The following is a 27771-nucleotide window of genomic DNA, read 5'->3' as shown; positions in this document are numbered from 1 at the left end:
AAAACAATGGGGGGAATTGGCATACGTAACTGGGAAAGCTGCAACGCTAGCTTAGCAGCTGGTGTGTTGCTGCTACTTACTAGGAGGGAGAAGAGATGGGGAGGCCAGTGTGGTGCAGTCACAATGGCTGAAGTGTCCACACTGTGCCAACCTCCTCACAGCCTCTCTCCCTCCTGGTAAGTGTCAGAAACACAGCTGCCCTGGTGTTCGCTTTGCTGCTCTTTTCCACCAGGCTATCCACTTGTATAGTCAGCAGAGCCTCAAAAGTTTGCACAGGTAAAGGTAAAGGGACCCCTGACCGTTAAGTCCAGTCACGGATGACTCTGGGGTTGTGGCGCTCATCTCGTTTTATTGGCCGAGGGAGCCGGCGTACAGCTTCCGGGTCATGTGGCCAGCAGGACTAAGCCGCTTCTGGCAAACCAGAGCAGCGCACGAAAACGCCGTTTAACTTCCCGCCGGAGCGGTACCTATTTATCTACTTGCACTTTGACGTCCTTTTGATCTGCTAGGTGGACAGGAACTGGGACCGAGGAACGGGAGCTCACCCCGTTGTGGGGATTCAAACCGCCGACCTTCTGATCGGCAAGTCCTAGGCTCTGTGGTTTAACCCACACCGCCACCCACATCCCTTTGCACAGGTACCACCCGCTTTTTCTTACCCCACAAATATCTCAGTGGGGATGGAGCATGTTCAGTAGCCACATAATGTTCAGTATCACTTGGAAAAGAAAAATAGGAATTGGGGGAGAGGGGTGGGGAGGTTTCCTGCTTTGAGGAATGCCTTTCTGGAACCCTGAACAGGGTTACGCATGTTAGACGGGAAGCTGCTGTTGTGGAAATAGGGAGGGGTACAACTTACCTTCCTCAGTATACTGCAACATTTTGTAGCAGTTGACATTTCTATTTTGTTTTTGTTACGGGAAATGCTGGTATAAAATAGCATAGCCAGCACACTTCCAGCATGAGCTAAAGAGCTCCCACCCACAGTTACTCTCTCTTACAAGGGCTGAAAATAGCTGTCAGTTGAGTATCTTAATATTTGCATGTTACAGTATGAATGATTTTAAAAATTAGAGTGCTCAGCATTGTGGTTAACCATATTTGGTTAGTCTGCCCTTTTAGGCTGCTTTCCAAATTACATATTATTCCTCTGTTACACAGTGGAGAAGAAAGCATTATCTTCATTAAATATTAAAATGTATTCCTGTATGATGATCCTGTAATATGTATTTTATTTAGTTAAGGGGAAGATTGTAGTGAACTTTGATAGATCTACTTTTTGTTGGGAGGGGGGCAAAAGGAAAACTAAAGCTTGTTGAAAGCTGCTTTCATCTACATGTTTAAAAAATGTGTCCAGTGTATTCACAAATTAATTGCAGCAAAAATAAACTATCTTATTGATTTAATGCCTGCATGTGTGTTTCACATCTTTCACTTTCACAAAGTAAAGGTGTGACTCTTAAGATTCTTCTTGACTCCTTTCCCATAATTCCATTGTCCAAGTTTGAGGCAGTACTGCATAGCACAGGGGTCAGCAACCCGCGGCTCCGGAGCCGCATGTGGCTCTTTTACGCCTTTGCCGCGGCTCCGGGGCGGATACTAGCGAGGGGAGGAGGCGCATATGCGCCCCGACACTCCCCACTGTGGCGGGCGCTGTACTGGCTGTGACGTCGCATGGGGCGGTGCATGCGTTAGTCACACACCGTCCCGACGTCACCTTCCCGCCCGCCCGCCCCCTACATTGTAAGGGGCATGTACGCTGGTCACTGCATTGAAAGGGGGCATGTACGCTGGTCACTGTTTTGAAGGGGAGTGAAGAACACACACACACAAAAAGGTAACTTGTTAATTTAACGTTTATTTCTATGAGGAGGAGTAATTCTGAGGGGTCAAACAAAGAAATAATAAAAAAAAGTGACAAAAAAGTTATTTTTATAATGACGGGTTTTGCAGCTCCCAGTTTTGTTTTTCTTCGGAAACGGGTCCAAGTCGCTCTTTTTGTCTTAAAGGTTGCAGACCCCTGGTATAGCACAAACGTTGTGCAAAATGAGACCTGGAAAATGTGCATATTTGTGCTGAGGAAGCAGAAATGCAAATCTACCTCTGTAAAATTTATCAGCTTCCCTTCCATCTGCAGTTCCATCTGTATGTACATTCCACATGAGAAGATATCAAGGGCTCAACTTAAACGAGTTGTATCAAGTGCAATAGCTGTTCCCAGCTTGCACGGGAAATCACTCAGGGAAATAATTTTTGCTGTCATCATGATGGAGTAGAATATCATTCAATGGCACTTTGCTTTGACTACTGTGGGTGGGACTGTTTGTCACTCTTCACTCAGGTAACTGAAGCAGCAACAGTGGCACAGTACCCTGATTAGAACCAAGTAATAAAACTAAGGTGTTTTCCTAATGGTCCAATATGGTTGTCTGCACTATTTGATAGATATGTCACTGATAAGCAAAGCTTATGACTGTGTGCAAGGTCTCTTTAAGCAGAGAAACGCCTGGATGGGAAGGAAATGAGGCAATGAAGAAAGTGACCTTTTGCAGTTGCAAAAGTGGGTCAGTGCAATTCTACTGAAGCAGAAGTGGGTCAGTGCAGGTGTCTTCCCAAGAGATCAGGATTCTCTTGAGTCCCCTTTAAGGGATGTGTATGCAACGCTTTCAAAAGGTTTGACCAATAAAATACTTCAGAATCAAAAGTGTGTATGTGAAGTTAGAATTGTTTGCATGCTCTCTTGCCATTCACCCCTGACACTGTGTGTGTGTGTGTGTGTGTGTGTGTGCTAAGATAGAATTAATAAAATAAAAAGTTGCCGGTTGGCCCCTGAGTAATATAGCTCTATTGTGTGTTTCTTGTTCTGCAAGGGCTGTCTGAACGCTGAACTTAGCTGGGGTCAGTAAGTGTGTTTGTGTTTGTGTCTCACTCACTCACTCATTTCATCCCCGCCCCCTTAGAGGTAGCCGCCCCCATAGCAGCCGTAGGAGGAAGTGCCTGTTGGTTATTTTAAAAAGGGCTGTCATGATTTGCAGCATGGGGAGGAGGCAGTGGGATAAACAGAGACCTCTCTCTCCAAACTAGGACTGAATCTCTTCAGGGCTGGCAGCCTCTCTTCCTCCTGCAGCTGCTACCCAGGCTCCTCTTCACCTGCAAGAATTCTCCCTTCAGCTTCGGATCAGGTCACAAAGGCTCTGCCCGTCCCCTCCTCTTCCTCCCCCACCCCGTGTTTAACCGTTCTCTGCTTAGGGTTTGCCATTCAGGGTGAGGAAGTGAGGCGCTTTTGAAAGCGGGAAGGGAAATGCTGGATCTCTGTGTGAAATAGCCTCACCCTGTGACTCTAGAGACATGGCAGGAGAGCAGGATGAGATCCTTTGCCGGGTGGGTTAAACATTGTTGGAAGCTGCTCAACAGTAGTTTCAGAAGCTTCCGGAGGGAGTGTTATTGTGGGTCAGTTCTGTGTCGTTTGTAACCATAGGTTTGAGGGGATTTGGAGTTAGGGGCCCCTTTGTTTCCAGCTTGGGGGGAGAGTTTTCCATCTTCTCTCTGCTTTATTATGAACCTGGCCTTGAAAGAGAGAGAGTTTCCTGAGACTGGAGGTGCAAAGTGACTTCATTTTTATTTTATTGCAACAAACTTGAGGCCAGTTTACTAGTTGTGTTTGGATGTTGTGTAGCCTTCAAAGGTTGCCTTTAATATGTTGGAATGTGCTGAGCTTGGTTTCAGGAGGCAGGGAAACAGAAGTTAGCACAGGGCAGTGTGCTTTTGTGTTTACCCCTTGGGTTTTTATTTTCACATGTGAGGTGTTTGTATGCACCTGCATCCATGTTGGAGAACCTGAGTTATCTGGTTAGGAGAAAACAATTAAACTGACATTGTGCTGTACCTTAGCATTTTTTTAGTGCTCCTGGTGGGGGTTGATTCATACAGACATCTCACTGCAAAGAAACGAGGGAGGACCAAATGTCAAGTCACCCATAAGAACTTCACCATCTTAAAAAAATGTCTTGTGAACCAGATGGTAGTGTGACTGGCAAGTGGATGAGATGGTGAAGACAGCTGCAGCAGTAATAGGACAGGCTTGTCTGCTTAATGCAGCCTCACTGGGTATTAGTCTGCTGAATAATGCAGGTTGGCAAGAGGGTGTCAGAGGTCCTGTGTGGTTTATTGAGCAGGGTCCCCAGCAGTTTTTTCAGAGTTTGCATCTGGGTCTCTGTCCCGAATCATAGGGGAGACAGTGGTGGCCTTTTCTTTTTATCAGTAGATCACAGACCTGGGACTGTAGCAGGGCCTTGTTTTTCCCCTGTTCAGATTCTATGCTGGAAAAAAAATATGAAAGAAACTCCTTAAAAAATTCCTCCCCATCTTCTGTTCTGTCAAGGGATTTGTGAACCAACAGCTGCTTTCCTTACACAGACCAGTTGTAAAGAGCAAGTCCCTCTGGCGAAGCTCGTCTAAATTTACTTGTGTGAGACAAGGGTTCTGTATTCCCAAAGTGGAGCTCCCACAGGTTAACTTCCTTCTAGCCAAACTATTTAGCACTGTACCCATAGTTTTCAAGGCTGCCTTCTGCCTTTTAACATTATGCCTGAAATTTTCCAGACTGGGCTTAGGTATCTTAAGAATGCTTTCGTCTTCTCAAGGTACCGTGTGCTATGGCAAAATGTGAAGATGTTATACAAGAAGTAGTTCCAAACTATACCCTGTTTAAAGCATGCCATCTGGCAATCTATATGTAGAGTGGCAAACGGTTTGTGTCATGCAGTTCTCTCCACGGCTTGGATGAAGTGACTTTCCTCCATGCCACAGCAAACCTGAAGGTTTAGAATAGTGGCGAAAATGGTCTGTTCTGAATGTTGAGCTGTCGCTTTCTAAATGGTGGAAGCCAATATTTGGAGTGACTTAAAATGGCCCCTATATGGCAACCATAAATATGTACACATGCCGTAGGAAAGGACTAGACCAACAGAGGGTACCTGCTGACCAAACAAAGAGCAAGGTGTTCATGAACCCCAACTGCTGACATTTTTACTAGGTAAACTAATAGTGCCATTCACCTTCCTAGTCGACAGGTGAATGGGTTTTCACAGCACTTGACCTAGCCTAAGAACCTAGAATAGCCAATATCTGTATTCTCAGTCGCTACATTATTTTCCTGCACGATGCAGGGTGTTTAATGAGTTTTGCCATCATAACCAATTGCTCCAAGGTTGGTTAGGCTCCATAATAACATTTTGTTCCAACCAGCAGTCAGGGCTTCACAGTTGAGGAGCAGATGTGCCCAGGCAGTCATACATGTATAAATTTACTTATTGCATATTTGAAAGAGATGGTAATATTAAAGCATGGAACAGCTCTATTTTTACATAATTTGAAAATACGTCAGCCCAAAGGGAGAGGTCTCTTTCCTCTTGGGCAGGCTGGATTTCTTTTATGACTGTAATGCTTGACATTTCTGTGATGACCTTTTGGTTTTGAACCAAAAAAGCAACATGTCTGAATGTCAAGGTGGGAGGGGGCACTATAAAATATGTTACCATAGTTCCAGTTTAAAGTTTAGTAGGCTAATACTTCTGGCAAGGAAAATGTCAGAATAATGTACGTTGAGGATGTACATCAAACACAAGTGGGCAGTTAAGGGTTGAGAACACCACACATTCCTTTATTATTATTCCTGAGGGTGTTCCCTTACAGTTTTGGATTCTTATGTTTTCTGTCATTCAGATATATCTCAAATGGATCCCCCGTAAGTTATATTTTGTCTTTTGAGGGTTATGCCCTTAAAAAAAATACCAAAGTACTCTGTGCCATCCCTTTAGAACCTTGGGAATAGTGGGGTCTCTCTGTTCAGTTCTTGTGAGCTGAGGTACATGAATATTAAATGGTGCTGAGAGACTACGTTTTTCACTTTGGATTTTGGGGTGAAAAGCTGGATGGTGATTGTTCTTTCTTTGTGCTATTTTACTGCTATTCACAGCCCTCATCAGCTGCTGTTTTGGCACCACTCTTTAAAAATCGAACTCCTTCCTTCAAATTTAAGATACAGGGAAGTTTTCACAAAGACAGTCAGCTGGCTTGTTATGATTTAAGAAATAAGAATAAGAATAAGAATAAGAATAAGAATATTTCTACCCTGCCCATTTGGCTGGGTTTCCTCAGCCACTTTGGGTGGCTTTCAACAGAACATTAAAAACAGAATAAAACTTCAAACATTTAAAAAACTTCCCTAAACAGGGAAAGAGTGGAGTGTATATTTTTAAGTAAATAAAATAAATAACTTATAATCTAGCCAAACCTAATTGACTAAATGATGACTTAACTTGTGTTTGTGAAGCAGACCATCTTTAAATGATGCTGAAGAAGCAGACAATTGGGGCTGCAATGCAGTCAAGCTACAAAATATATGGAGAGGCGAGTGCTGAAGGGAGATCATGTAGCTGCTTATAGCACACCCAATGTTGTGGCCAGTCGGTTTGGGAAGTGGGTGGCCGCATGTGTTCGTATGGAGGATTGAAGATTTCTAGCACCTTTTGCACTCCCCCCCCAACCCCCCCCAAGGCAAATGGGGATTGCACTGCTTCAGTGGGAGAATATATTTACAAAACACACACATGCACACTTTCCATCATTTCAGCTCGGTATGCGTCACTTCAGCCATTTGGGCATATCGGAAGTTTTTAATGAGAGTAACAGGGAAGGACTGTAGCAGAGTGGTAACATAAGAACAGGCCATTGGGCCATCTAGTCCAGCGTCCTGTTCAATAGTAGCCAACCAGATGCCTTTGGGAAGCCCATTAGCAGGACCCGGATTGCAAGAGCACTCTTGCTTCCTGCAGCTCCAGCAACTGTTATTCAGAAGCAGACTGGCATGCAGAAGACCCAGGTTCAATCCCTGGCATCTCCAAGCATGATGGGGAGAGAATACTATCTGAAACCCCAGAGAGGAGCTGCTGCTGCCGCCGCTGCCTGTTAATGTAGGCAGCACTGAGCTTAGATGGACCAATGTTCTGACTCAGTATCAGGCAGCTTTCCTATGTTCCTGTGAGCTAAATATGAAAGTTGCACCATTTGACCTTCCATCTTATTGGAGATATGGGGCGCTGGGCTATAGTTACTTAGCATTTCCCATTTCCTATCTGGATGTGTTGAGAGCAACTCCTTCTTTCTTGCTTCTCACGTTCCTTCCTGCCATTTAAAACAGGATGCAGGGATGGGCCCTGGTGAGTAGTAGGTCCAGTTCAGCCCACAAGGGCCCATGAACGCACTATGCAGCATTGCTTTGCTTGTCTCTTCTGCTTAGAGTGCAGCCTTCTAACAGTTTATTTTAGTGTAAATAGCATTGTTTAAACATGGCAGTGAATGCATTTTACGGCATGTTTTCCCCAGTCTAGATGATTATCTATGTGATGTTTGTGTGTGCATGAATGTGAAGAATGTCTTCCTTTCTGCCAGATTTGGGTAACTAAGTAGTAAGACTATATATCCTGCTGCTGCTGCGCATTAGGCTTGATACACGGATAAGGAACAAAGCTGTGGAACCAGGAGTCTGCCATCCGTTGCCTGCTGTGATTGTGTGCGTCTGGTTCTGCATCCCTGGCAAAAGCTTATTAGCATCAGCATAACATTAAGATTGAAGAGCTATGGTTACTGGGCAGACTGGAGCCAGCTAACACAAAATGATATTAAGAAGAGCTATCTGCAACTCTTTGAGATAGTATTATCTGATGGCTTCAACTTGCAGAGCAGAAGGTGGTTCTGCATTAAATTTCGGAAGTACAGAACTTTCATTGGACAGGGGAGTTGGTAATTTTACACACACACACACAGACACTTATTTTAGTGAAGGCTGGATTATGGCATTCTGCTTGGCAGGACAGAAATGAAATAGCTTTATGGATTATGCTCCCCTGCCCTGTCGGATTTGATAGCTGGCTGTGTCCTGAACAGAGCTAGGGAAGGGAGATGGTTGGTAGCCTCTTGTAAACTGTTCAAATCAGCCTCCACAACTCCTGTTATTTTGGACTACACTTCTCAGCATTCCTGACATGCTGCCTTGGGTTGACGAGAGGTATGATTTAAATATTTTGGAGGGCATCAGGTTGGAGAAGGCTGCTCTAAGTTTTATGATAGGACTCTGGGGTATAGATCAATGTAAGTATAAAACAGGAAGGCTGCAAAATATTTCCACTGCCTTATCAAAAGTCTGCAAGTCCAGAAATCCTGTCACTCCTTCAGGCACAAAGAAGGAAAGTTAAGGGGGAGTTATGGTATTTCAGAATAAGGTTAATGTCTCTTTTGGGTAGCCTTGTTAACCCACCCACCCCAGTTAATAAACCATCTCTGTATTATTTGTTTTTGTTAGTTACACAGGCTTACAAATGGGCTTGTCTGATCAAACCCACAGGGTTGGAAGATCCTCAGAAAGGCACCTAGTCAGACTATCAGATACGTTTTTCTGTACCCAGTAGAGATAGATGGCTATCCATCATTCCACTGGGGGGGGGGGGTTTGCAAGAAAAGATTCCACAGCTTGCCTAGGCAATTTGCTCCATTGTTGTGCCATATGTTTAAAGATTATATGTCTTTCAAATTATAGATTTGAAAGACACAGACCAAAAGACATAAGTCAGTAGATATTGAAGCCATACTTTAGTCTGCTTAAGAAAATAATGGAATTTCTTTGTCCATTCAGAAGGTTTCTAGAGGAACAAAGGTTACTCCTGATGTGGTTGGATGGAGTTGCTCTGTGTGTCTTTGGGGATATGAGCTGCTTCTTTGTGGGTTCTCAATGCTGAAGTAATAAGAAAAGGGATATTTGCTAATAATGAAATGCTGGGGAAGTTGGCAGTGCTCTTTGACCCTTCCTCTAGAACTGTCTTCACTGACCTCTTCATGCTGATGCACTCCATAAGTACTTTAGGACTTGTTAGAACAGGGCACGTGTGAGTTAAGTGTGCCTGCACATCAAATTTAAACCAGTTTCAAATTCATTTAATGGTTATAATGGTGCTCAGCCCAAGCATTATTGTTCTGTGATGAGGATTAGTGATTTCTGAGCATTTTCACAAAAGTACAGTATCCAGAGTCCTTGGAGGAAGGGGCCATGGTGGTTTTGGTGTGTAAGGTAGTTATGCCAAGAACTAAATACATAGAGCAGGGATGGAGAACCTGTGACCCTGCAGACTTGGTTGGCCTCCAACTCCCATCGGACCTATTCAGCATGGATGATGGGAGCTGTAGTCCGGTAGCATCTGGAGGGCTGCAGGTTCCCCCTCTCTGGCATAGAGGCTGCTTTCACATTCATTGCAAGAGACCTGCACATGTAACTGGAGAATTATTTCTGTAACTACCCTGGCCTGGCCAGGTGTCACGGTGCCGCCAGGCAAGGAATGTCCAATGTGAAGAATTGACTCTTTACTGTCAAAAGTACACTCCCAGTTTAGGAAAAATCATGTCCGTCATTCCTCTGTCTCTCAGCTGCTTCTAGGTGTACACTTGATGAGGCAGTTGCTGCAACAGAGAGGTCCAGCTTATGTATCTTCCCCCACCTGAGCTGCACACAGGCAGGTGAAGATTATGCCTGCATGCAACCCACTTCTGCTCCTCTCACCTCTGGTCCTGGGAGACAGTGCAGCAAGAGAGGTGGGGGCAGGAGGAGGAGGAGGTGTGGAAGCCCTTTTCTCTACACCAGCCTGACCTCTCCCTCCCTCCTGCACTTGTTCTTCACTCTCCAGTCCTGCAGCTTCTTCTGCCTCAGACTCTCATCTTCCAGATGTTACAGGCTCTCCTAGATCACTGACCCAGTCTTCCAAGACAGTCACCAACCCCAGTTCTCTTGGTGCCCACTCCTCAGTATCCAGTCTTATTGTCCAGCCAGTCCCTGCCGCCAGGGCAAGTCTTGTTTAGCTGCAGAAGAGAACAGAAATCCTTCATTGGTAGAGGCAGTTGGCTGTTGTTAAAATGCTTCTGTTACCCCATTTATTGCCAATACTGCTTTCCTCAGTAGCAAGTCTGAGTGTGAGCAGACACACCTGCTCCTCGAGCAGGCCTTGGCACTTGGTTGTGGTTCTTCAGCAAGCCCTAAAATAAGACTTGGCTGCTGCTCGCGCACAGCCAGCTTGGTTCTCTCACCCCACAAGGCTGTTACGTTCGTGCAAGCTTGGCTCTGAAGGCCAGGCACTCAAACTGCGGAGGCTTCTGTGATAACTGCCTGTGTACTTCAGAGTTCTTGGCAGCTTAACAAGCACATCCTTTCTGGTTAAAAGGCAGTTGGTGGGGGGAGAGAGAGAGAACTTCTGTTCAGGCAAATGTTGAGTGTCCCTCTCCAATAACTGAGAACTCGAGTGCCTCAGATGATTCAAGAGGCTTTGCATCTCAAGGATCATCCCCTGCATGTTTCTGGTGCCAGGTGGGTGCATGTGGTGTATGATTCATATGCCACGTTTACTGGGAAATGAAAGGGGAAACTGGGCCGGGCCAGCTAACTCTGTCGAGTCAGGGGAAGACCCTGTGAGAAATGCACACCCTCTTTCTTCTCAAGCCACTTTGGCTTTCGGTCATGCTGCTCAACCGCAAATGGCCCATCTAATCTGGTGCGCTGCATCTAGCAGAGCATAGGCCCTGGCAACTATCATAGCAAGGAAAGCCCTCCTCCTTTCCGCATGTCTTCGGCGAGCTCAGCATGGTCGAGTTCTGTGTGGCGCAGCCGCTGCAGATCAGGAGATGCAACAGCCCAGCTAGAATGGAAAGAGGATCTCCGAGAGGGGAGGCAGAGGCAGCTTCGTATATGAGAAAGTGCATCTTGGGATGTCAGGAGGGTGTGGGAGTAAGGAAACACGAGCTGAAGGAAAGCTCTGGCATGTGAGCCGCACCGGAGTTGGAGCGGAATCCCCGGCCAAGCTTCCCAAGCCTCTGTGGCTGCCTGTTTTTAGCGTTCCGATGGCAAAGCGATAGTGAGCAGAGCCCACGAGGTCCCTGTGTCAACAGTGGGGATTATTAATAGCGCTTGTACTTCTAGCAGTTTCCTGATCCTGGGGATGCTAGTAACTGATGTTATAGGAAAAACCCCACTTGGCAGGCTTCAGGGTCTGCCCTTCCTGCAATATGCTCTCTTTGCAGTCTGTTGCCTTTTGGAAGGGAGAGAAATGGACATTCCTGTGACCTCTCTTAACCTGTGTTGCAAGTAAACTAGTCCCAGGCTAGCTGCATACAACAGGCTTTGTGTCTTACTCTAGGGGTAAATGGCAAAGCGAGGGCCACAGGAATACCCACATTTCACACATCATTCATTCTACACACCAAAAGACGTACAGGAGGCACTGATGGTTGGAGCCTTTGTAGTCAACTGCCTAGTGACCTACAGGATTCCTGAGTTGGGAGTTGTAGCTGGGGATTTGCCAAGCCTGTTGTATGCAGGGGATGGTGTTAAGACAGTGCAGAGCAATAAGCTGGAACTCTCCTTGGATTTGGGGATATCTCAGTTGACAGCCCTTTGCACTGAACTTTCTCCTGGCTCTGCTTAGCTCTCTAAGGAATAAGGCAAGATACAGTGAAATGTGTGGAACTTGATCTGGCACCCACACTTCCTGCTAGAAGGCTGAGAGGAAGGAACATGCTTTGTGTGACTTGACCCAGCTTGGTTATTAAGCTGGAGTTTCAGCTGCCTTTTGAAAGGAAAACATGCCCCATTAAGTTAAGCTTATCACAACCCTGATTACAGATCATTAGCAGATCAAAGCCCCAAGCTTTGCTAGTGAAAGGGCTTATGATCCGGAATCAGGGCCTTTAGAGAAACTGCGTGTGCATGTTGTGTGCTGCTCTCTCTTTCTCCCCACCCCCCTTCCCACCCCTGACTTTAAAGATATCAAAAATAAATTCCGTAAGACTTCTTTATGCAGCATATTCAGATACGCAAAAATGATAGAACAACAAATGTTCTTATTTCCGCTGCAAAGATTCAGTATGGATTAGCATCACTCTGAGTAAATGCAATAGGCCTTTTTCAATGAGATATGCAGCAGCTGCTGTGTGGTTTGTTGCCTTGTGGATATTTTAGTTCTGAATATGTTTTAGTTTCTGATGTAATTTTGTTGCTTATTATTCATTGTACATTGTGATGGTATCTGAGGAAAGGCAATCCATAAATATAATGATTAATAATAAAAAATAAGTTTTGCTTCACACGAACTAATATTTATGATACCTACAGTTTCAGAGACACAAAGAGCATGATTCACCTAACAAGTCCCATCAGCATAAGCTTCCACCTCCCCCAACACTTCCCAGAATTGGCTCTGGGGGGATCAGGAGAACAGCCTGTGGGGATCGTTCCACCTAGCAAGCTGCAATGTTTGTCATGACAGGACGATCACCATAACATGAAGTTTAATTCCACCTAAAGCTTTTCATTCTCATCACACAAACACTATAGATTATTATATCATTCAGTTCGGCAAAATGTAGTACGGGTTTTGTTCATAAAAAAGTCTTGATTGTTAAATGAATTCTTCTGCCAGCCTGAGAGGAGGTTTGAAACTCATGTTGAGGTTCAACATGAAAGTCAGGTTGGTTTATGTAAGATCTCTTCTCTCAGCTCCGTAGGTGGGGCAGCCCCATTCCTAAAGGGGAGTGTTATGTAAGTTAATACAGGGAGTTTGCTAACCTGACCTTTACATAGCTAATTATGCAGGTTAACAGAAAGTTTAGTATGAACACCAGGAATTAAATGGCAGGCATATGTTTTGTTTTGCCAGGGTGTTAGGGATACAGTGAACAAGGGGGATACCAAAAGGTGTAAAGCAAACAAATTAGTTTATGCTGTAATTTAGTGGTTAAAAATTAGTGAGGAGGTATCTAAAAATAAAATAAAATTAATATTGTATCACAACACCAATACAAACAAAACAAACAAAAATAGGTTTAAAAGCAAAGTAAGAGTGCATTGTAATGCAACCATAGTTGAGCATTTAGGGAGAGTGATGTTGAGAAAAATATGCATAACTTTCTTGTTGAAGTCAGTGAGACAGAGTCCTTAACTTTGTAAAATATTTACTACATTGTAGATGTCATTTTATAAACTTATAAAAATACTTTGTATACATGTGAGCTTTCTCCATGGTAGGTTCACGGTACACCTTTTCAGCAATCCTCCTGTGCTCATCATAATAACTGCAGAATAAACAAATTCTTACTTTTTACTGCAGGCATGCTTCCTTATTGCTGGCTGACTAGAGAACACAACTTAAACTGAAAAGCAGATCAAAAGGAGAATCTGAGGTAGACTAGCCCATAATACAAAGTTCTAATATTTAACTCTTAAAGGATCAGTACTGCCTGTTTTTTTCAGAATCGCTTAAGGGATTACAGGATGATTGTGATAATGAAAAACCCACCCTCAGTCAGGGAAAGTCTTGAGTGAGCAGAATTTGGGGGGCTCTCCCAGATGAGGCTTTTGTTGTGCACTTGTCCTGACCTGTTCACTGAATTTTTCAGAGGTTCTGTTCGTAAATTGCTCCTGTTCTTAAAGCAAGCTGTCGTTCTTTAGAGGGAGGCTGTCATGTCACACACAAACAAAAATTCCCCCAAATCCAGAGGGTGGGGAAACACAGCTTGAGAGGAGAGGTGGTGCATCATTTTGCCCCACTCTGGCTACAGGGGTGTCCTCACTTGACAGCTGTTATATGAATGTCCTAGTCTGTTTACCAAAGAGATAGGAAGAAGGTGTATGTGTGTCATGAATATTACAAAGGAAAGGCAGGAATTGGGACTAGCAGTAATGGAGCAGAAGGAAGACAAATTCTTGGGTTTAAATGAAGTGAGATCACTACAGAAAACCTCGATTCCTGCCTCTGATTGGGTTAAATATTTCTCCCAGTGTATCCATATTTCTCCCAATCACATGTACCAGCAGTGTGTAAGGATTTCTCAAACCAACCTGACTATGACAACCAGCCTCCTATAAATAAGATAAAGGCCCGGTTTCCTGCTTAAAATAAAATAAAGCTCCTGGAGAAGATAAAAGCTTCCACCTGAGCTCTATAAGGAATATGCAGAATGGTTGGGTGCCTATCCTGATTGGCTTATTTACCACTATAAACAACATTGGCCAAATGCCCTCTGGATGGAAAATGACGTATCAGTTTCCCGATTTATAAGAAAGGTGGTAGGAATGCTCAACAAACTATCAGCCAATTAGCTTGTTAGACATCTCTGCAAAGCTATATTCCCGGTATCTCCTTCAAAAATTGTCAGAGTGGTTGCAAAGTAACAACATTATTCATGAAGAACAAACAGGGTTGAGAGGAAGATACAGCGCCATTGATCAGTGTTTTACTCTGAACCCTATTGTAAGGAAATATACATTGAGATTGATCTTTCTGCTGCATTCGACTCTTAATTGAAATAGACTGTGGGAGAAAATTCAAATTGCCAACGTTGGCTGCAGACTTCTGCTATTGATCCAAGAACTGTACAGTAACACAGAAATGAGGGTCAGAGTAGGTTTAAATGATGGTATGACCGATGCTTTTAAGACTTCGAGAGGAATGAAGCAAGTTTGCATTCTGGCTCCCACTATTTTTAACTTTTATAGTAATGATTTGGTGTCAGATTTGGCCAATGCAACCTCCCCCCCCCCCCCCCCGTAATTACAAACAGAAAGATCTCAGTCTTGATGTATACAGATAATTTTAGTGCTTCCCTCTTTCTTGATTGGGCCTCAGAAATCTCGTGGAGGTGATCAGCATATACGGTAAACAGGAAATCCTATCTATAAATTACTCTAAAACCAAGATTATTACTTCTGGCAAACACAGTCCTAGGTATAAGTGGTGTTTAGATCAGAAAACTGTAGAACAGACTCATTCATTTAGATACCTGAGTCTACCCTTTAGCGAAGCCCTCTCTTGGAAAGTGTCATATGGAGGCAGTGCACAAAAACCATAGGAGCATTGATTAAGTTCAGTTACAGTAAGGGAGGGCAGGTAATGGAACCTGCCCTAAAGATACTTGGTAACAAAGTGCTTGCTCAAATGCTCTATGCCATGGCATTGAAATCTGTGTCACTGATTCACATGCCATTAAGGTTTTGGAAACCGTGCAAAATATCCCCCCCCCCCCCCCCGGAAGCTATACTCTCTACCATCAGGAATATCAGCAGCTTTTCTTCATATAGAATCTGCGTGGCCAGCAATTAAGACAAAAGCGGATTGAGTTTAGTTAAAGTATATTTTTTTAAAAAAATGCTACTATGCCTATTGAGTGTTTTCCTGCACTGTGCTATATGGAATTGGGTGAAAACCAACTCTGGAAAGCAGCTTGTCAAGATGTTTCAGTCCATTATTATTTTCCAGAACTGAGTTCTGCTTTAACCCTGAATAAGTGTCTACTTAGGGATTGACTCAAGGGACCTGCAACTAATTAGAAACACTAGATTTCCCCCTCGGTATCCACTCTTGAGGACAGAGCATTTTAAAGCTAGTTTATTGACCAAACTCCTCACCAGCTTCCTCAGGAATTGCCTTTATTGAGCTGTATGTGATGCCCACTGCAGTCTTGTAAGGCCAGCTCAAGAAAACCAGCCCGTAGGCTGACAGACTTTGTATTCTTGGTCAACTTCAGATGAAAGACATCACTAAAACAATAAACTTATGAACTTAAAGCCAAACAATACACTAGAACAACAGATTTGTTCCGAAACTCATTTTTTGGCAATATGTTCCTGAGGGGTAGTTGTGTTAGTCTGTTTCAGCAAAACCTACTAAGTCTTATGCTACATTAAAGACTAACAGATTTATTGTGGTGTAAACCCTCATGGACTAGAGCCTACTCTGTTAGATGCAGGATGAAGTGCACTATAGTGCATAAAAGCTTATGCCATAATGAGTATTTCAAAGCTCTGACGGGATACCAGCACATGCTGTACTGTCACAAACAGACTAAAGTCCGGGAAAACTTTTATTCACATCAGGAATATGTTTCTGTGCACTCGTACCAATGTTCAGGAGCAAATCTCGCCAAATTCAGTGGGACATAACTTCCCTTATGGTCTACTTGTGGTCACACTGCACAGGCTCTAAAATTCAGAATTAATTATCCCCGCGTGGTCTCTTACTGATCTTCAGTGTATGTTTTGACTTGGGAATCTTCAGTAACATTCAGTTTGCTGGAGTGAAAGGATAGTGTTAGGCAGCTTTGTATATAAGCCCACCAAACCCCAAAACAAATTATTACTATCCTGCTGTGCTGGAGGATGGCAGAGGAGGTACAAAAAGGTTACTGCATTTCTATCCTGGATGTGAAAGGATTAAACCACCAATACCCATAACATTCTCTTGAGAATCAAAGGGACAAGTAATACTCAGGTGCTTGGGAAAGTTAATGCACATGTGTTTGCTGTACAAGAAGGGGTGGGGAGGCACAATGAACCCTGGCTGCGAAGCTGATTTTTAAAAATTAACGAGTTTAAATATATGTTTAAGGCAGCAATCCTATCCACAATTACTTTACAATACATGCCATTAAACTGAATTGAATTGAATAGATTTGAAGAACAAAATGCCAGCATTTATTCCCAATAAAATTGTGTTGTTTTAGCTTTACTACTGCTGACTCTGAAGGTATTACATTTCCTTCAAATCTGGGCTGAATTCTACAGGCTAAGGGAGAATGCTTTGTTCTGCCAAGGTTTCAAAATCTGGGAGAAAAGCAAGGATTCCCCCTTGTAACTTTTAACTGTGAAGCAGCAAGAACAGGGACAATATAACACAGCAGCCTGTCATAGTAGTCTTCCTCCCAACCTAGCAGTTCGAAAGCATATCCACACGAGTAGATAAATAGGTACTACTGTGTTGGAAAGGTAAACAGAGTTTCCGTGTGCTCCGGCACTCGTTATGGCGTTTCGTTGCACCAGAAGCGGTTTAGTCATGCTGGTCACATGACCTGGAAAGCTGTCTGCGGACAAACTCCGGCTCCCTTAGCCCGAAAGCGGACATGAGCGCTGCACCTTATAGTTGAATTTGACTGGACTTTACCATCTGGAAGTCCTTTACCTTTACTATAGGAGTCACATCGCATGCTTTGCTGTGTTCTCAGCCTTAAGGAACAATGACAGCTGAAAGGGCACGTTGTGTATAACTGGTTTCACTATACAAATAATGCAAGAGTAATAGAGGACTGTTATTTAGTGCCATGAGCAAATGTCAAGGCAAGAAGAGTTTTCCACTGCTTCTTTCTCAACTTTTTGTAGCATGTGCAAGGGGCAGCTCTTAGAAAATGCCTCGTATTTATAGTATAATTAACAAACAAATTGTATAATACACAAATTGGGCTGCCCAGATTTGAGTGACAGAGACATTTTCATTGCTGTATGTAGGAGCTAAATGCAAATCTAAAGGAATCTCTAATTACTTGCTGTGGAAAGTGACTGCTTGAAAGAAATGCTAATGCAGGGTAACTTCCACATAATCTGCCTGCCCAATTTTAACAGACTTCTGAAAAGTTTTGGCCTCATGGCAGGTGTGTGGGATACCTGGATATCATCAGATTACTGTCTCTTGATATCCTATCAAAACTAGGAGCTATAGATTAAATCAAGAAACATGAGTCATTTTTGCTTTGCACAGAACGTATGAATATCCAGTTGCAGATTGGAATGGTTGCTGAGCCTTGCAGTGAGATTTGGATACTTCTGACTGTTAAGAATTACTGTTGCTTGAAAAAAAGCAATCTTTTTGAAGTTTACTCACATCATATAGAGAGAATGACTAACAGGGACCTAAAATGTGCTTTACACTTGTGATTGAACAGAGTGCTTGTTGCAGATATAGAAAGATAAGAGACCTCGGGTACAATTGTATTTTAGAACTCTGAGCAGTTATTCATTGAGCATCTATTCACTCGATCAGTGAGTGCTGGCAAGTAGTGAAAAGAAAAAGAATTCCTGTTGTTCCATTATTAGGCATCAGTAGAGCTCTGCTATTGCTTCACAGACGCATCTTTTGTCATCTTTTGTCTCATTCTTAGTCTGCTTCTGGCTGTTTTTTTAATTGGACCAAATTCTCTAAACTGAGCTTTAAATTTCACGAAATGGAAAATGTTCTGTTCTTCCAGTTTTGATCTTCTGTGTACAGTTGACAAGCAGGAAGCAGATTGAAGCAACGTGTATTTTGTTTGCACTCAGGCCCAGGCTGTTTTAAAATAGAACAGAAGTAGCCTGAGCAGCTTTTATCCTTGACACCTCATTTAAGGTTAGCTGCTTCTTATTTTTTTGCGTATTTATATACAAGTGGTGGTGCCTTTATATAAATGCTTGTTGCTCGTAATGGGATATAGCAGATGCAGAAAAAGTCCATGGAGCCAAAGCATATCCTTTTAGTATGAACCGTTGACTCGCTGACACTTAGATTTCACCCATGTTGCGTTGGGAACCACCAATTGTCACATGGTAGCCATTTCAGCACCGTTTTCAGTTCTTGCATTTTTCCACATTCAGATTGGCCACAAATAACAATAACACCAGTAGTAGTTTTCTGACTCAGTAATCTCCCCATAAGTGAAACTCTTTCTCTTTCTCTTTCTCTTTCTCTTTCTCCCCCTTCCTCTTCCCCTAGTGCTGTATGGTGAATTGGATATTTTGGGTGACTTGGCTCCACTGAGTGAGAGGGTCTTAGATGGCTTGTTGTTTGGGTGTCAGAAGCTGACACAGGACTGGTTATTGCCAAAAAGAATTGGCTGGAGCTTTGAGGGTTGGGGAGGGCCGGGTCTGGTGTCCAAGTAGTGCTTGGGGTCTGGGGTGCCCCATGATTTCTTCATTTAGATCTTGAAGGCCAGGTTAGGTAGGTGGGAGGGTGAGTCCTCATTTAAAACACCTGGTTTCTTTGTCAACAGCCCCCATTTGCTATGGAATCCTTTTTCAAAAGGCACTTCAGGAAGAAGACTGCGCCGCCAGGGCCCCGGCGCACCAGTGTGGTGGCCCTGCCGGCCAGCAAAGCAAGGCGGCGCTCTGTGGTGGGCCAGCCCTCTGCCACCCTAGTGCAACACCGCCGCAAATCCTGCGCTCATCTGCAAGGGCTGTCTTGCTTGGGCTCCCGGCACAAACGCAGGGCGAGCTCCAGCAGGAGGCGATCCAGCACCACGACCCCTCGCCTAAGTCCTCGGTTTTCTGTCCAGAAGAAGCGCGGGGGGCGAGTACGCACCATAGATACTCATCTCATAGGGCCCTCCTTGCTGCTGGCCAGCCTCATCCAGGTGTATGAGGCTGAAGGAAGGAAGCAGTCGCCTTGCACTGAGAGCTCCAGCTCAGAGTCCCCCAAGGAGGGGCTTGAGGAGAGTGACTGGAGTGAGGAAGCTGCCTCTTCAGGCTCTGAAGGATCTGGCCTGAGAGCAGAGCAGGAGAGGAAGGAGCTGCAAGCCGAGCTTTCGCGCTGTCCCGGTCCTGCCACGCAGCACCCTGCTGACCTGAGGCTTCTCCTGCGAGACCCTCATTACCTGCGCCGCAGGTCCTCCCACCTCCTCCCAGCAGAGTTTGTGCACAGCAGAGCAGCCTACGGGCTTCAAGGCCGCTACAGATGCTTGAGCCAGAGGCGGCGCTCAAGTGAAACCCCCAAGCCGGGTGCTTTGCTCCAGTCATGCAGGACGCGGAGGGCTGCCAGGAGGTGGAAGGTTCCTCTTGGGACCAGTTGGCTGGCGTTGACTACCCATAAATGCCTGGGAATGGATCTTGCCCACAATGGCTGCGGCAGCGACTCCCCTGAAGGTTGCAGAGCCCTACTGCCGTATGTATGGCTTTATCAGGGGTACTAAGCTCTTTGGGGTAGAGGTGGAGGGGAGAGGACCAGAACAGCCCTGACTCACAACCACAGTGCTTCCTTGCAGATTGATAGTTATGAAAGAAGCACGCTTGAGCTGTGTCTTTCTGAGAACAGGACAGGTGCAGTGGGTCTCTCCCCCCCCCCCCCCCATTTCCACCAGTTGCACTTCTGTCTGGCTCTTCCTCCAAGAAATTCTGAGTTCATTCAGCTGAGAGAAAGTGAGTCACCCAAGGACACCCAGTAAGCATCATAGCCAAGCAGGGATTTGAACATGGGAGTTTCCAACTGTGACATTTTGCACCTCTGCACTGCATTGGTCTCCTGGTTGCTGGGATCCTTCATGTGGTCCTTGAGGGTGCTCTTCCATCAAAAAGCAGGCTGTTTTCCTGCATCTTCCCACAAAGTCTGTTTGGTATTGCAGGTTGCCTTTTACCTTGGCTAAGAATTGCTAGTTGGATATGGTGTTTGAATAATGGAGGAGCCAGATTCCTGTAAAAGGTCTTTGTGTGAAACGAGCAGCAGCTCTGACCAATTAATGTATTAAGATGCACACAAAAGATGACATGTATGGCTTTAATGTCCCTTTACACAATTTCACAACACACACACACATACTCACACAAAAACAAACAGAGAGAGGGAGAGAGAGAGAGAGTAGGAAAAGCATTCAGAAGTGGCAAAGATTAATAATAATAATAATAATAATAATAATAATAATAATAATAATTGTTTTAAAGGACCTTTATGACTGTAACATTGATTGTGTGTGGTGTAGTGCTACCATGTTTGACTTAGCTAGATTCACATCCCTGCTTAGCTACAAAGCTGACTGGGGTAACTCAGGCCATTTGTGTGTTCTCAGCCTCAACTGCATCCGAGAGTTTTTGAGGGTAAAAGCCTTTGAGTTACTTGGAAGAAGGATGGGATAAAAATGTGTGTGTGTGTGTGTGTGTGTGTGTGTTCATGTGCGTGCGCACACACGCACACATATACCTTGTGAGGAGGACAAAAAACACGAATGTGATTTGTCCTTGATGAATTGATCTAGAGTAAAACCCATGTGTGATCTTAAATATGCGCTCTAAAATGCCCAGCTGCTTCTCCCACTCTCACCCCAATTAGCCTTGGAATGTTTTGCTTCAGAAGCAGCAGGAAACCTGGGCTCTGTTTCATCTTCCCAGGAGTCTCACAAGCCTGTGTTATTGTGTTATTAGTCTTCATCCACTTGAGAGAATAGTGATCTGTTCATGGAATATGCTACACACACACACACCTTTGGAAGGAAGGATTCATGGAAATAGTATACATTCAACTGCCACTTGGATTTTTTAAACTAAACCACCGCGTGCCTTTCTTCATGGCTGGTGTTTGCAGTGGCATGATACAAAATGCCCAATCCACATGGTAAATTTCAGCATGCCAGTAACTTGGCATTTATTAGTAGTTGCTGTGTGGCATGACTTAAAGCGGTTATGAAGAATAGTCTGTTTTTCACTGCCACAAGGTAGAAAATAAAACTTACTGCCTACCACTGAGTTGGGTAAGTATTACCTGCTCTGTGATTTCCGATAATTTCTGCCTCATTTTAGGCAGCTTTTTGGAATTGATATTAACACGTGGAATGCCTTTCTTTTTAGCATCCTTTGCCCACAGAAGGCTTGCAAATGCTGCATTTAGGAATAATAATGACCAATATGATTCCAGGTGTTTTTATGGACAATCTTCTTCCTGTCTTTCAGAAAAGCTATTGCCAAGTCTGGTCTCCAGCACCTGGTTGCCCAGCCAACCCCCCCACTAGCCCTGAGAAGCGATTCAGACAGGGAGATCCGCAGTACTGTCGACTGGAGCGTAAGTTCTACCTTCTCCCCTTGTCGGGGGGGGGGGGTGCAGGGAAAGATAATGAATGGGTTCTTTCCCATTGGCTTGGCTGCATAAGTTTTGCCCAGTGCAAATCCACACACAGGTGGCTTTCTGGAGCAAGGGTATCTGGCCAGGGTGTAGTCTGAAGTCAAGTCACTTGATACATCAGCCTTACTGAAGCCAAGCAGGTCTGGTCAGTGCCTGTATGGGAAATGGCATGGAACCCTATAAGTATCACCTTGAGTTCCATAGGAGAAAGACAGGAAACAAGTAGTGCATTTCTCTGGAGTGATGGTACCTGAGTTTCCACAGGATGGTTCCTGTAGCTCTGGTTGTGCTCTGCATTACAGCAATCAACTGGCAGCATGGGAAGCTGCCAGTGGGTGAACTCAAAGCTAACCTGTGAAGGTCAAATGGGAGCCACGTGTTGAAATATGTTTATTTCCTGCCACATTGGCAAGTCTCCTCCTGTCCCCATATCTATACCTGAAAGTATTTGGCCATTCTATGCTTCCCATTGACCAGAGCCATTGGTATGTCGTGCTTGTAAGGTAAAGGTAAAGGGACCCCTGACCATTAGGTCCAGTCGTGACCGACTCTGGGGTTGCGGTGCTCATCTCGCTTTATTGGCCGAGGGAGCTTCCGGGTCATGTGGCCAGCATGACTAAGCCACTTCTGGCAAACCAGAGCAGCGCACAGAAACACAGTTTACCTTCCCACCAGAGTGGTACCTATTTATCTACTTGCACTTTGACGTGCTTTTGAACTGCTAGGTTGGCAGGAGCAGGGACCGAGCAACGGGAGCTCACCCCGTTGCCGGGACTCGAACCACTGACCTTCTGATTGGCAAGTCTTAGGCTCTGTGCTTTAACCCACAGCGCCACCTGTGTCTCATGTCGTGCTTGTAGGCTGAACCAAATCCTTTCCTTGTGCCTGCTTGAGGTCAGTGGCAAATAACTGGTGGGCACAGGGAAGCAGAATGTGCAACAGGACGATTCCGAGGCATATGTGTGGTGGTGGAGTCTTGCCAGAAAGAAGCTTGGTTAAAGCAATGTGTAGTTTTGACTGTTAGTTCATCTGTGGGGCTGAAGTGGAGAGTCAAGTTAGTTCCCCTGAAGCTAATGACCGGATGGAATTGTGGCTAGGTTCTGAACTGAGTGTGACCCTGCAACAGTACTGTGGAATGACAACATTACTTCTGTCTTTCAGGAGGCTGCAGTTTACGGGGAGCACATTTGGTTTGAAACCAATGTCTCTGGGGACTTCTGCTACGTGGGGGAACAAAACTGTGTTGCAAAAATGCTGGTAAGTCTTGGCAAGAGGATGCCCCTAACTGGTCAACTTGATTTTTGTGTGAGTCTGCACTACCATCTAGTGGAGGAAACAAAAAAATGCCTTAAACTGCACATCCCAGAACACCATCAAGCAGAGGTTACGTGAGCAAATATTTTTCTTTGGGGAAAATGAGGGTGGTGTACGGGGGGGAAAGTGGCCCTTCACATCACTTCTATTTGTGCAGTGGGTATTGGCACCTGGTGATTTTTAAAGGATACTTAGCATACATTGTGGGATTTGGTGTCTAGCACAAAATCTGGAAGTATGAACATGAGAAACCTTTCTGCTTATTGTTTTGAATTGGTGTGTGTGTGTGTGTGTGTGTGTGTGTGTGTGTGTAGTGTTATTAGCTGCACAGAGAGAACCTGCACATTTACAGTGTATTTCTACAAAAATGTCTAAGTAAAAGTGGGGCAATGTATTGGTTGTGGAGCATGAGCTTTTTGTGCAGAAGGTCCTTGGCGGCTCCATTTAAAAGGGTCTCAAAGAACTGCTGCCAGTCAGGCAACAGCCTCTGGGTCAAAGTAGATGTGATCTTTGCTGCATAGGTTGTTCTTTTGTAGCTCTTAAAAAAAACAAAACCTGGAGGTGGAGGGCCTAAACTGGATTGGATCCAGCAAGCAGGGCTTAAACTCTTTGCTCATGGAAAGGTCCCAATCAAAATTATTTCTCCCGCCTCCCCCCACCCTGCCCATGTCTTCTTTTAACAATTTGAGGGACAGCAGTGCAAGGGCAAACTAGTCATGCTGTGCAAAGCAGCTTCATGTGTAATAGAGAACGATGGTTCAGCGGCAGAGTACATGCTTTGGGTCCTTAGGGTGGTATTCAACTTAGTTTTACTGGGAGTAGATCCATTGAAATTCATGAATATGAATAAGTGGGTTGATTCTGGGTAAAACCTAGTTGAATACCGCCCATAAGGACCCAGACTCATTTCCCCCAGCATCACTCGCTAGAAAAGATTGGAGGTAGCAATGCTGCCTGGGGCCTTGAATGAATTGCCACTCTTGATAGTGGGTTAGATGGGCAGGAGGGTGACCAAGATGATCAAGGGTCTGAAAACCAAGCCTTGTGAGGACCAGTTGAGGGAGTTGGGTATGTTTATCCTGGAAAAGAGGAGATGGAGAGGAGGTTTGGTAGCCATCTTCAAATATCTGAAGGGCTGTCACATGGAAGATGGAGCAAGCTTGTATTCTCCTGATCTGGAGGGTAGGACCCAAACTAGTGGATTTGAGTTAAAAGAAAGGAGATTCCAACTAAACATCAGGAAGAACTATTTGGCAGTAAGACTCTCACAAGAGGTGGTGGACACCCCTTCTTTAAGCAGAGGTCATGGATCCTTTAGTTGATATCCCTGCACTGCAGGGGGTTGGATGAGAGGACTATTAGGGACCCAACTCTACACTTCTATTTTTCTGTGATGATAAGTTGGTAATTCTGCCGAATGTCCACACACTCCTTATCTCTGCATTCTTGTTGTTCAGCATTTGGTGACCTTCCTTGCCCTCCCAACTTTTTTTTTTTTTAAGTAGCAAATTCTACAAACTGCCCTAAATGAGTTTTTTTCATTCTAGCCACTGTATCTTACTAGTATTAGAATTCAGAATTTTCCTCCCCCTTTTGTACTGTGCGCCTGTATCTTTTTTGGCTGCCTCAAAAGGGTGAGTCACACTGAAAAAGCTTTCCAGGAAGATTTAAAAATAAAGAGAAGCAGGCGGAAATGCAATCACAAGCTTTATGTTTATCTTGTAGAGCTGGAAGAAACTTCCTTGATGCAAATTCATCTAAATTTGCTTGTAATTCTCCCCCTGATTGCATGGTGTTTTTATGTTTTTAATTTATAAGGCTTTTGGAAAAATGATAATCCACCTCAAGTACAGTGGTGCCTCGCAAGACGAAATTAATTCGTTCCGCGAGTTTTGTCGTCTTGCGATTTTTTTTTCGTCTTGCGAAGCACGGTGTTGGGAAAGTTTTGGAAAAGCTTCAAAAATCACCAAAGTCTTTAAAAACCTCAAAAAAGGCTACCACACCGCGTTCTATGAGTTGCTCCTCAAAGTCAAGTCGCAACTGTATTAACGGTGTTAAGAAAAAGGAAACAAACTTGCAAGACGTTTCCGTCTTGCAAAGCAAGCCCATAGGGAAAATCGTCTTGCGAAGCAGCTCAAAAAACAAAAAACCCTTTCGTCCAGCGAGTTTTTTGTCTTGCGAGGCATTCGTCTTGCGAGGTACCATTGTATACAGAACGATAGAAATAAATACATATTTCCAGCTATCCCTTTGATGGCACCCTTTGCTTTGCGGGTAGGGGACTGTGATCAGTCGGTCAATATATTTCAGTGCCTGGATTCCATTTGCTTCATCATGGCCAACGAAAGTGGGAGGTAATGCACTCCATGCACAATCCGTTCCATCTCCATCCTCTCCCCTAGTGCATATATTGGGATGGAAGGACAAAGAGGAAGCCATTACCTGCAGCATTCTTACCCTACACTTGTGTGTTCCATATGCACAAACAGTTATTTGAGTGTTGAGCTTGTTGCAGGCTTGCCAGTCATTCGCAGATAATGTAAACTTCTTGTCTTCCTTGTCTTGCAGCAAAAACCTCTCTCCAAGCGCAAGTGTGCTGCCTGCAAGATTGTAGTCCACACACCCTGCATAGAACAGCTAGAGAAAGTGAGTAAAATCTAGTTAAGCTCTTGGGCTGTGCTTGGAGAGATGGGATATCAACCTCCTTTTTAAAAAAGGAACGTTCCTGCCGGATCCAATTTCCATGAACGCTTATATGCCTGCTAGGAGAAATTCCTAAGAACCAAGCTCCCTCTGTCATATTTTGTTCCTTCTTGACTCTGTAGGCAAATAACTTTTGCATTTAGAGATGCCAAAGCCGATAGCTTTGCATTCAGTTGGCCTTGGGTTCAGTCTCTGGTATCTCCACTTAAATGATTTCAAGCAGCAGGGCTGGGAAATGCCTCTGTGAGAGGCCTTGCAGGGCTGCTGCCAGTTAGAATAGATAGTATTGAGCTAGATAAATTGATGGCTTGACTCAATATAAAGTAATCTCATATGTGCATATGCTCAATTATTCATTGAGAGGACTGAGTGGGAGGAAAGAGGGAATGGCAAATAATGTATTCCTCACAGGACAGAAATGCTTCACATTTTATGTTATTATTATTATTTTAAAAAGTTTTCCACCCATCTTTCTGTTAAATCCACAGATAAATTTCCGATGCAAGCCTTCCTTCAGGGAATCTGGATCAAGAAATGTCCGAGAGGTAAGAGCTTTGTGGACTTTTTATTGATTTGTAGCACAAGGAAATTGTGTGCATGCACCCTTTGATGCTGGTGGCTGTGAAATCTTTGGCCTCATTCGGTTCTGAGGTGACAAACTGCCCATTGCCAGGTTTAAAGTTGTATACCTCCCTGAACTTGAGGTGCTAACATGTGTCTAAGCAGTAAAAGACACGCTATGGCCCATCCCTCCTGAGCATTTCTTTTGAAAATTTGCACATTGAGGTACAACAATGAGATTCCACCCATTATCTATTATTGATACATTATAGTAATGAGTGGAGTTTTCTAATCTAAGGAAAGAGTGCACTAATTTACCAGTTAGTACAGAGTTAGCCAGTGTTATGCCATTCAGATGCTGTTGAGCTACAACTCCCATCAGCACCAACCAGTATGACTAATGATCAGGGATAATGGGAGTTGTAGCCCCAAAACATCATTGACTACTCTTGAGCTACTAGTGATAACCTCTGAAGGGACTGGTGCATGCTGGGGAGTGCGTGGCTAGTCACTGCATACTTCCACCACTTAGTTCTGTCCCTAGAGGAAGAGAACTCTCCATGGTGCTGAAAGGTAGAGGGCTGGGCCAATGAGTATCAATACTGGCAAACCATCAGGCAACGTCCATACTTGAAGTGAGATTTTAACACATCCACATGCTTACAGCTTCATAGAGAAAACCTGAACCTGTGCTGCACCTGAACAGACTTTGCACCAGCTCTCAAACTGGATATAGACCTAAAGGAATCTTCCTTCGAACATATTTTTAAAGAGCCAAGCAATTTTAACATACAGACATAGCATTCCCAGTGGAGGAAGGTTACAGTCGTACCTTGGACCCTGAACGCCTTGTGAGACGAATGTTTTGGCTCCCGAATGTCACAAATCCGGAAGTGAGTGTTCTGGTTTGCAAACGTTCTTTGGAACCCAAACATCCAATGCGGCTTCCGCAGCTTCTGATTGGCTGCAGGAGCTTTGGTTTCCGAATGTTTTGGAATTCAAATGGACTTCCTGAACAGATTCCGTTCGACTTCCGAGGTACCACTGTAACTGTCATTCTTAGTAACCAAGTCACTATGGTAACCCTTAGGTTTTATCCTGACTTGTTTTTTGGTGTGTTTTCTCTTGGCTTGGTGGGATTAGAAGTGCAGGCTGTCTTTGAGTCTCACCTTTCTGACTCCTAATAGGATCATTGGAGTGAATCTGGTGAATATCTGAGTAATCAAGAAATGTTAAGAAGATTGTACAGGAAAAGACGTAAAAATAAATACCTGGTCACATTTTCCTGAATTGAAGTGCTTGCAGCTTTCGTTTTCAACAGAGACTAGGAAAAAAAGCAAATTCTGGTCTTTGCTGAATACTTGCACAAATTTATTTATGTATGTATTGCATTTATATCCTACCACATGGCCTTTATAAAATGGCTCTTGGGGCAGCTTACAGTTAAGAATAGAGCAATAGTTAGTAGTAAAACATT

At 44.2% G+C, this 27771-nt stretch overlaps 1 protein-coding gene across 12 annotated transcripts in view; it reads left to right on the top strand.

Annotated features, from left to right (window-relative positions):
* Positions 1–27771, top strand: part of DGKZ (diacylglycerol kinase zeta) — a 142329-nt gene that overhangs the window by 72774 nt on the left and 41784 nt on the right. For 7 of the 12 annotated variants that reach the window (XM_081001488.1, XM_081001485.1, XM_081001492.1 and 4 more), the window contains 4 exons: positions 21548–21656; positions 22878–22973; positions 25599–25676; positions 26222–26278. In XM_081001488.1, coding sequence (XP_080857614.1) covers positions 21548–21656; positions 22878–22973; positions 25599–25676; positions 26222–26278 — 340 coding nt within the window. Of the gene's footprint in view, positions 1–3037; positions 3183–6979; positions 7042–10337; positions 10409–18885; positions 19773–21547; positions 21657–22877; positions 22974–25598; positions 25677–26221; positions 26279–27771 lie in introns of those variants that run through there. The other 5 variants (XM_081001486.1, XM_081001482.1, XM_081001487.1 and 2 more) reach the window with 4 other exon arrangements.

The sequence above is a fragment of the Podarcis pityusensis genome (genome assembly GCF_964106645.2).
Source record: "Podarcis pityusensis genome assembly, chromosome: 1".
Classification (NCBI taxonomy): Eukaryota; Metazoa; Chordata; class Lepidosauria; order Squamata; family Lacertidae; genus Podarcis; species Podarcis pityusensis.
This window is presented reverse-complemented; position numbering and strand designations above follow the sequence as displayed.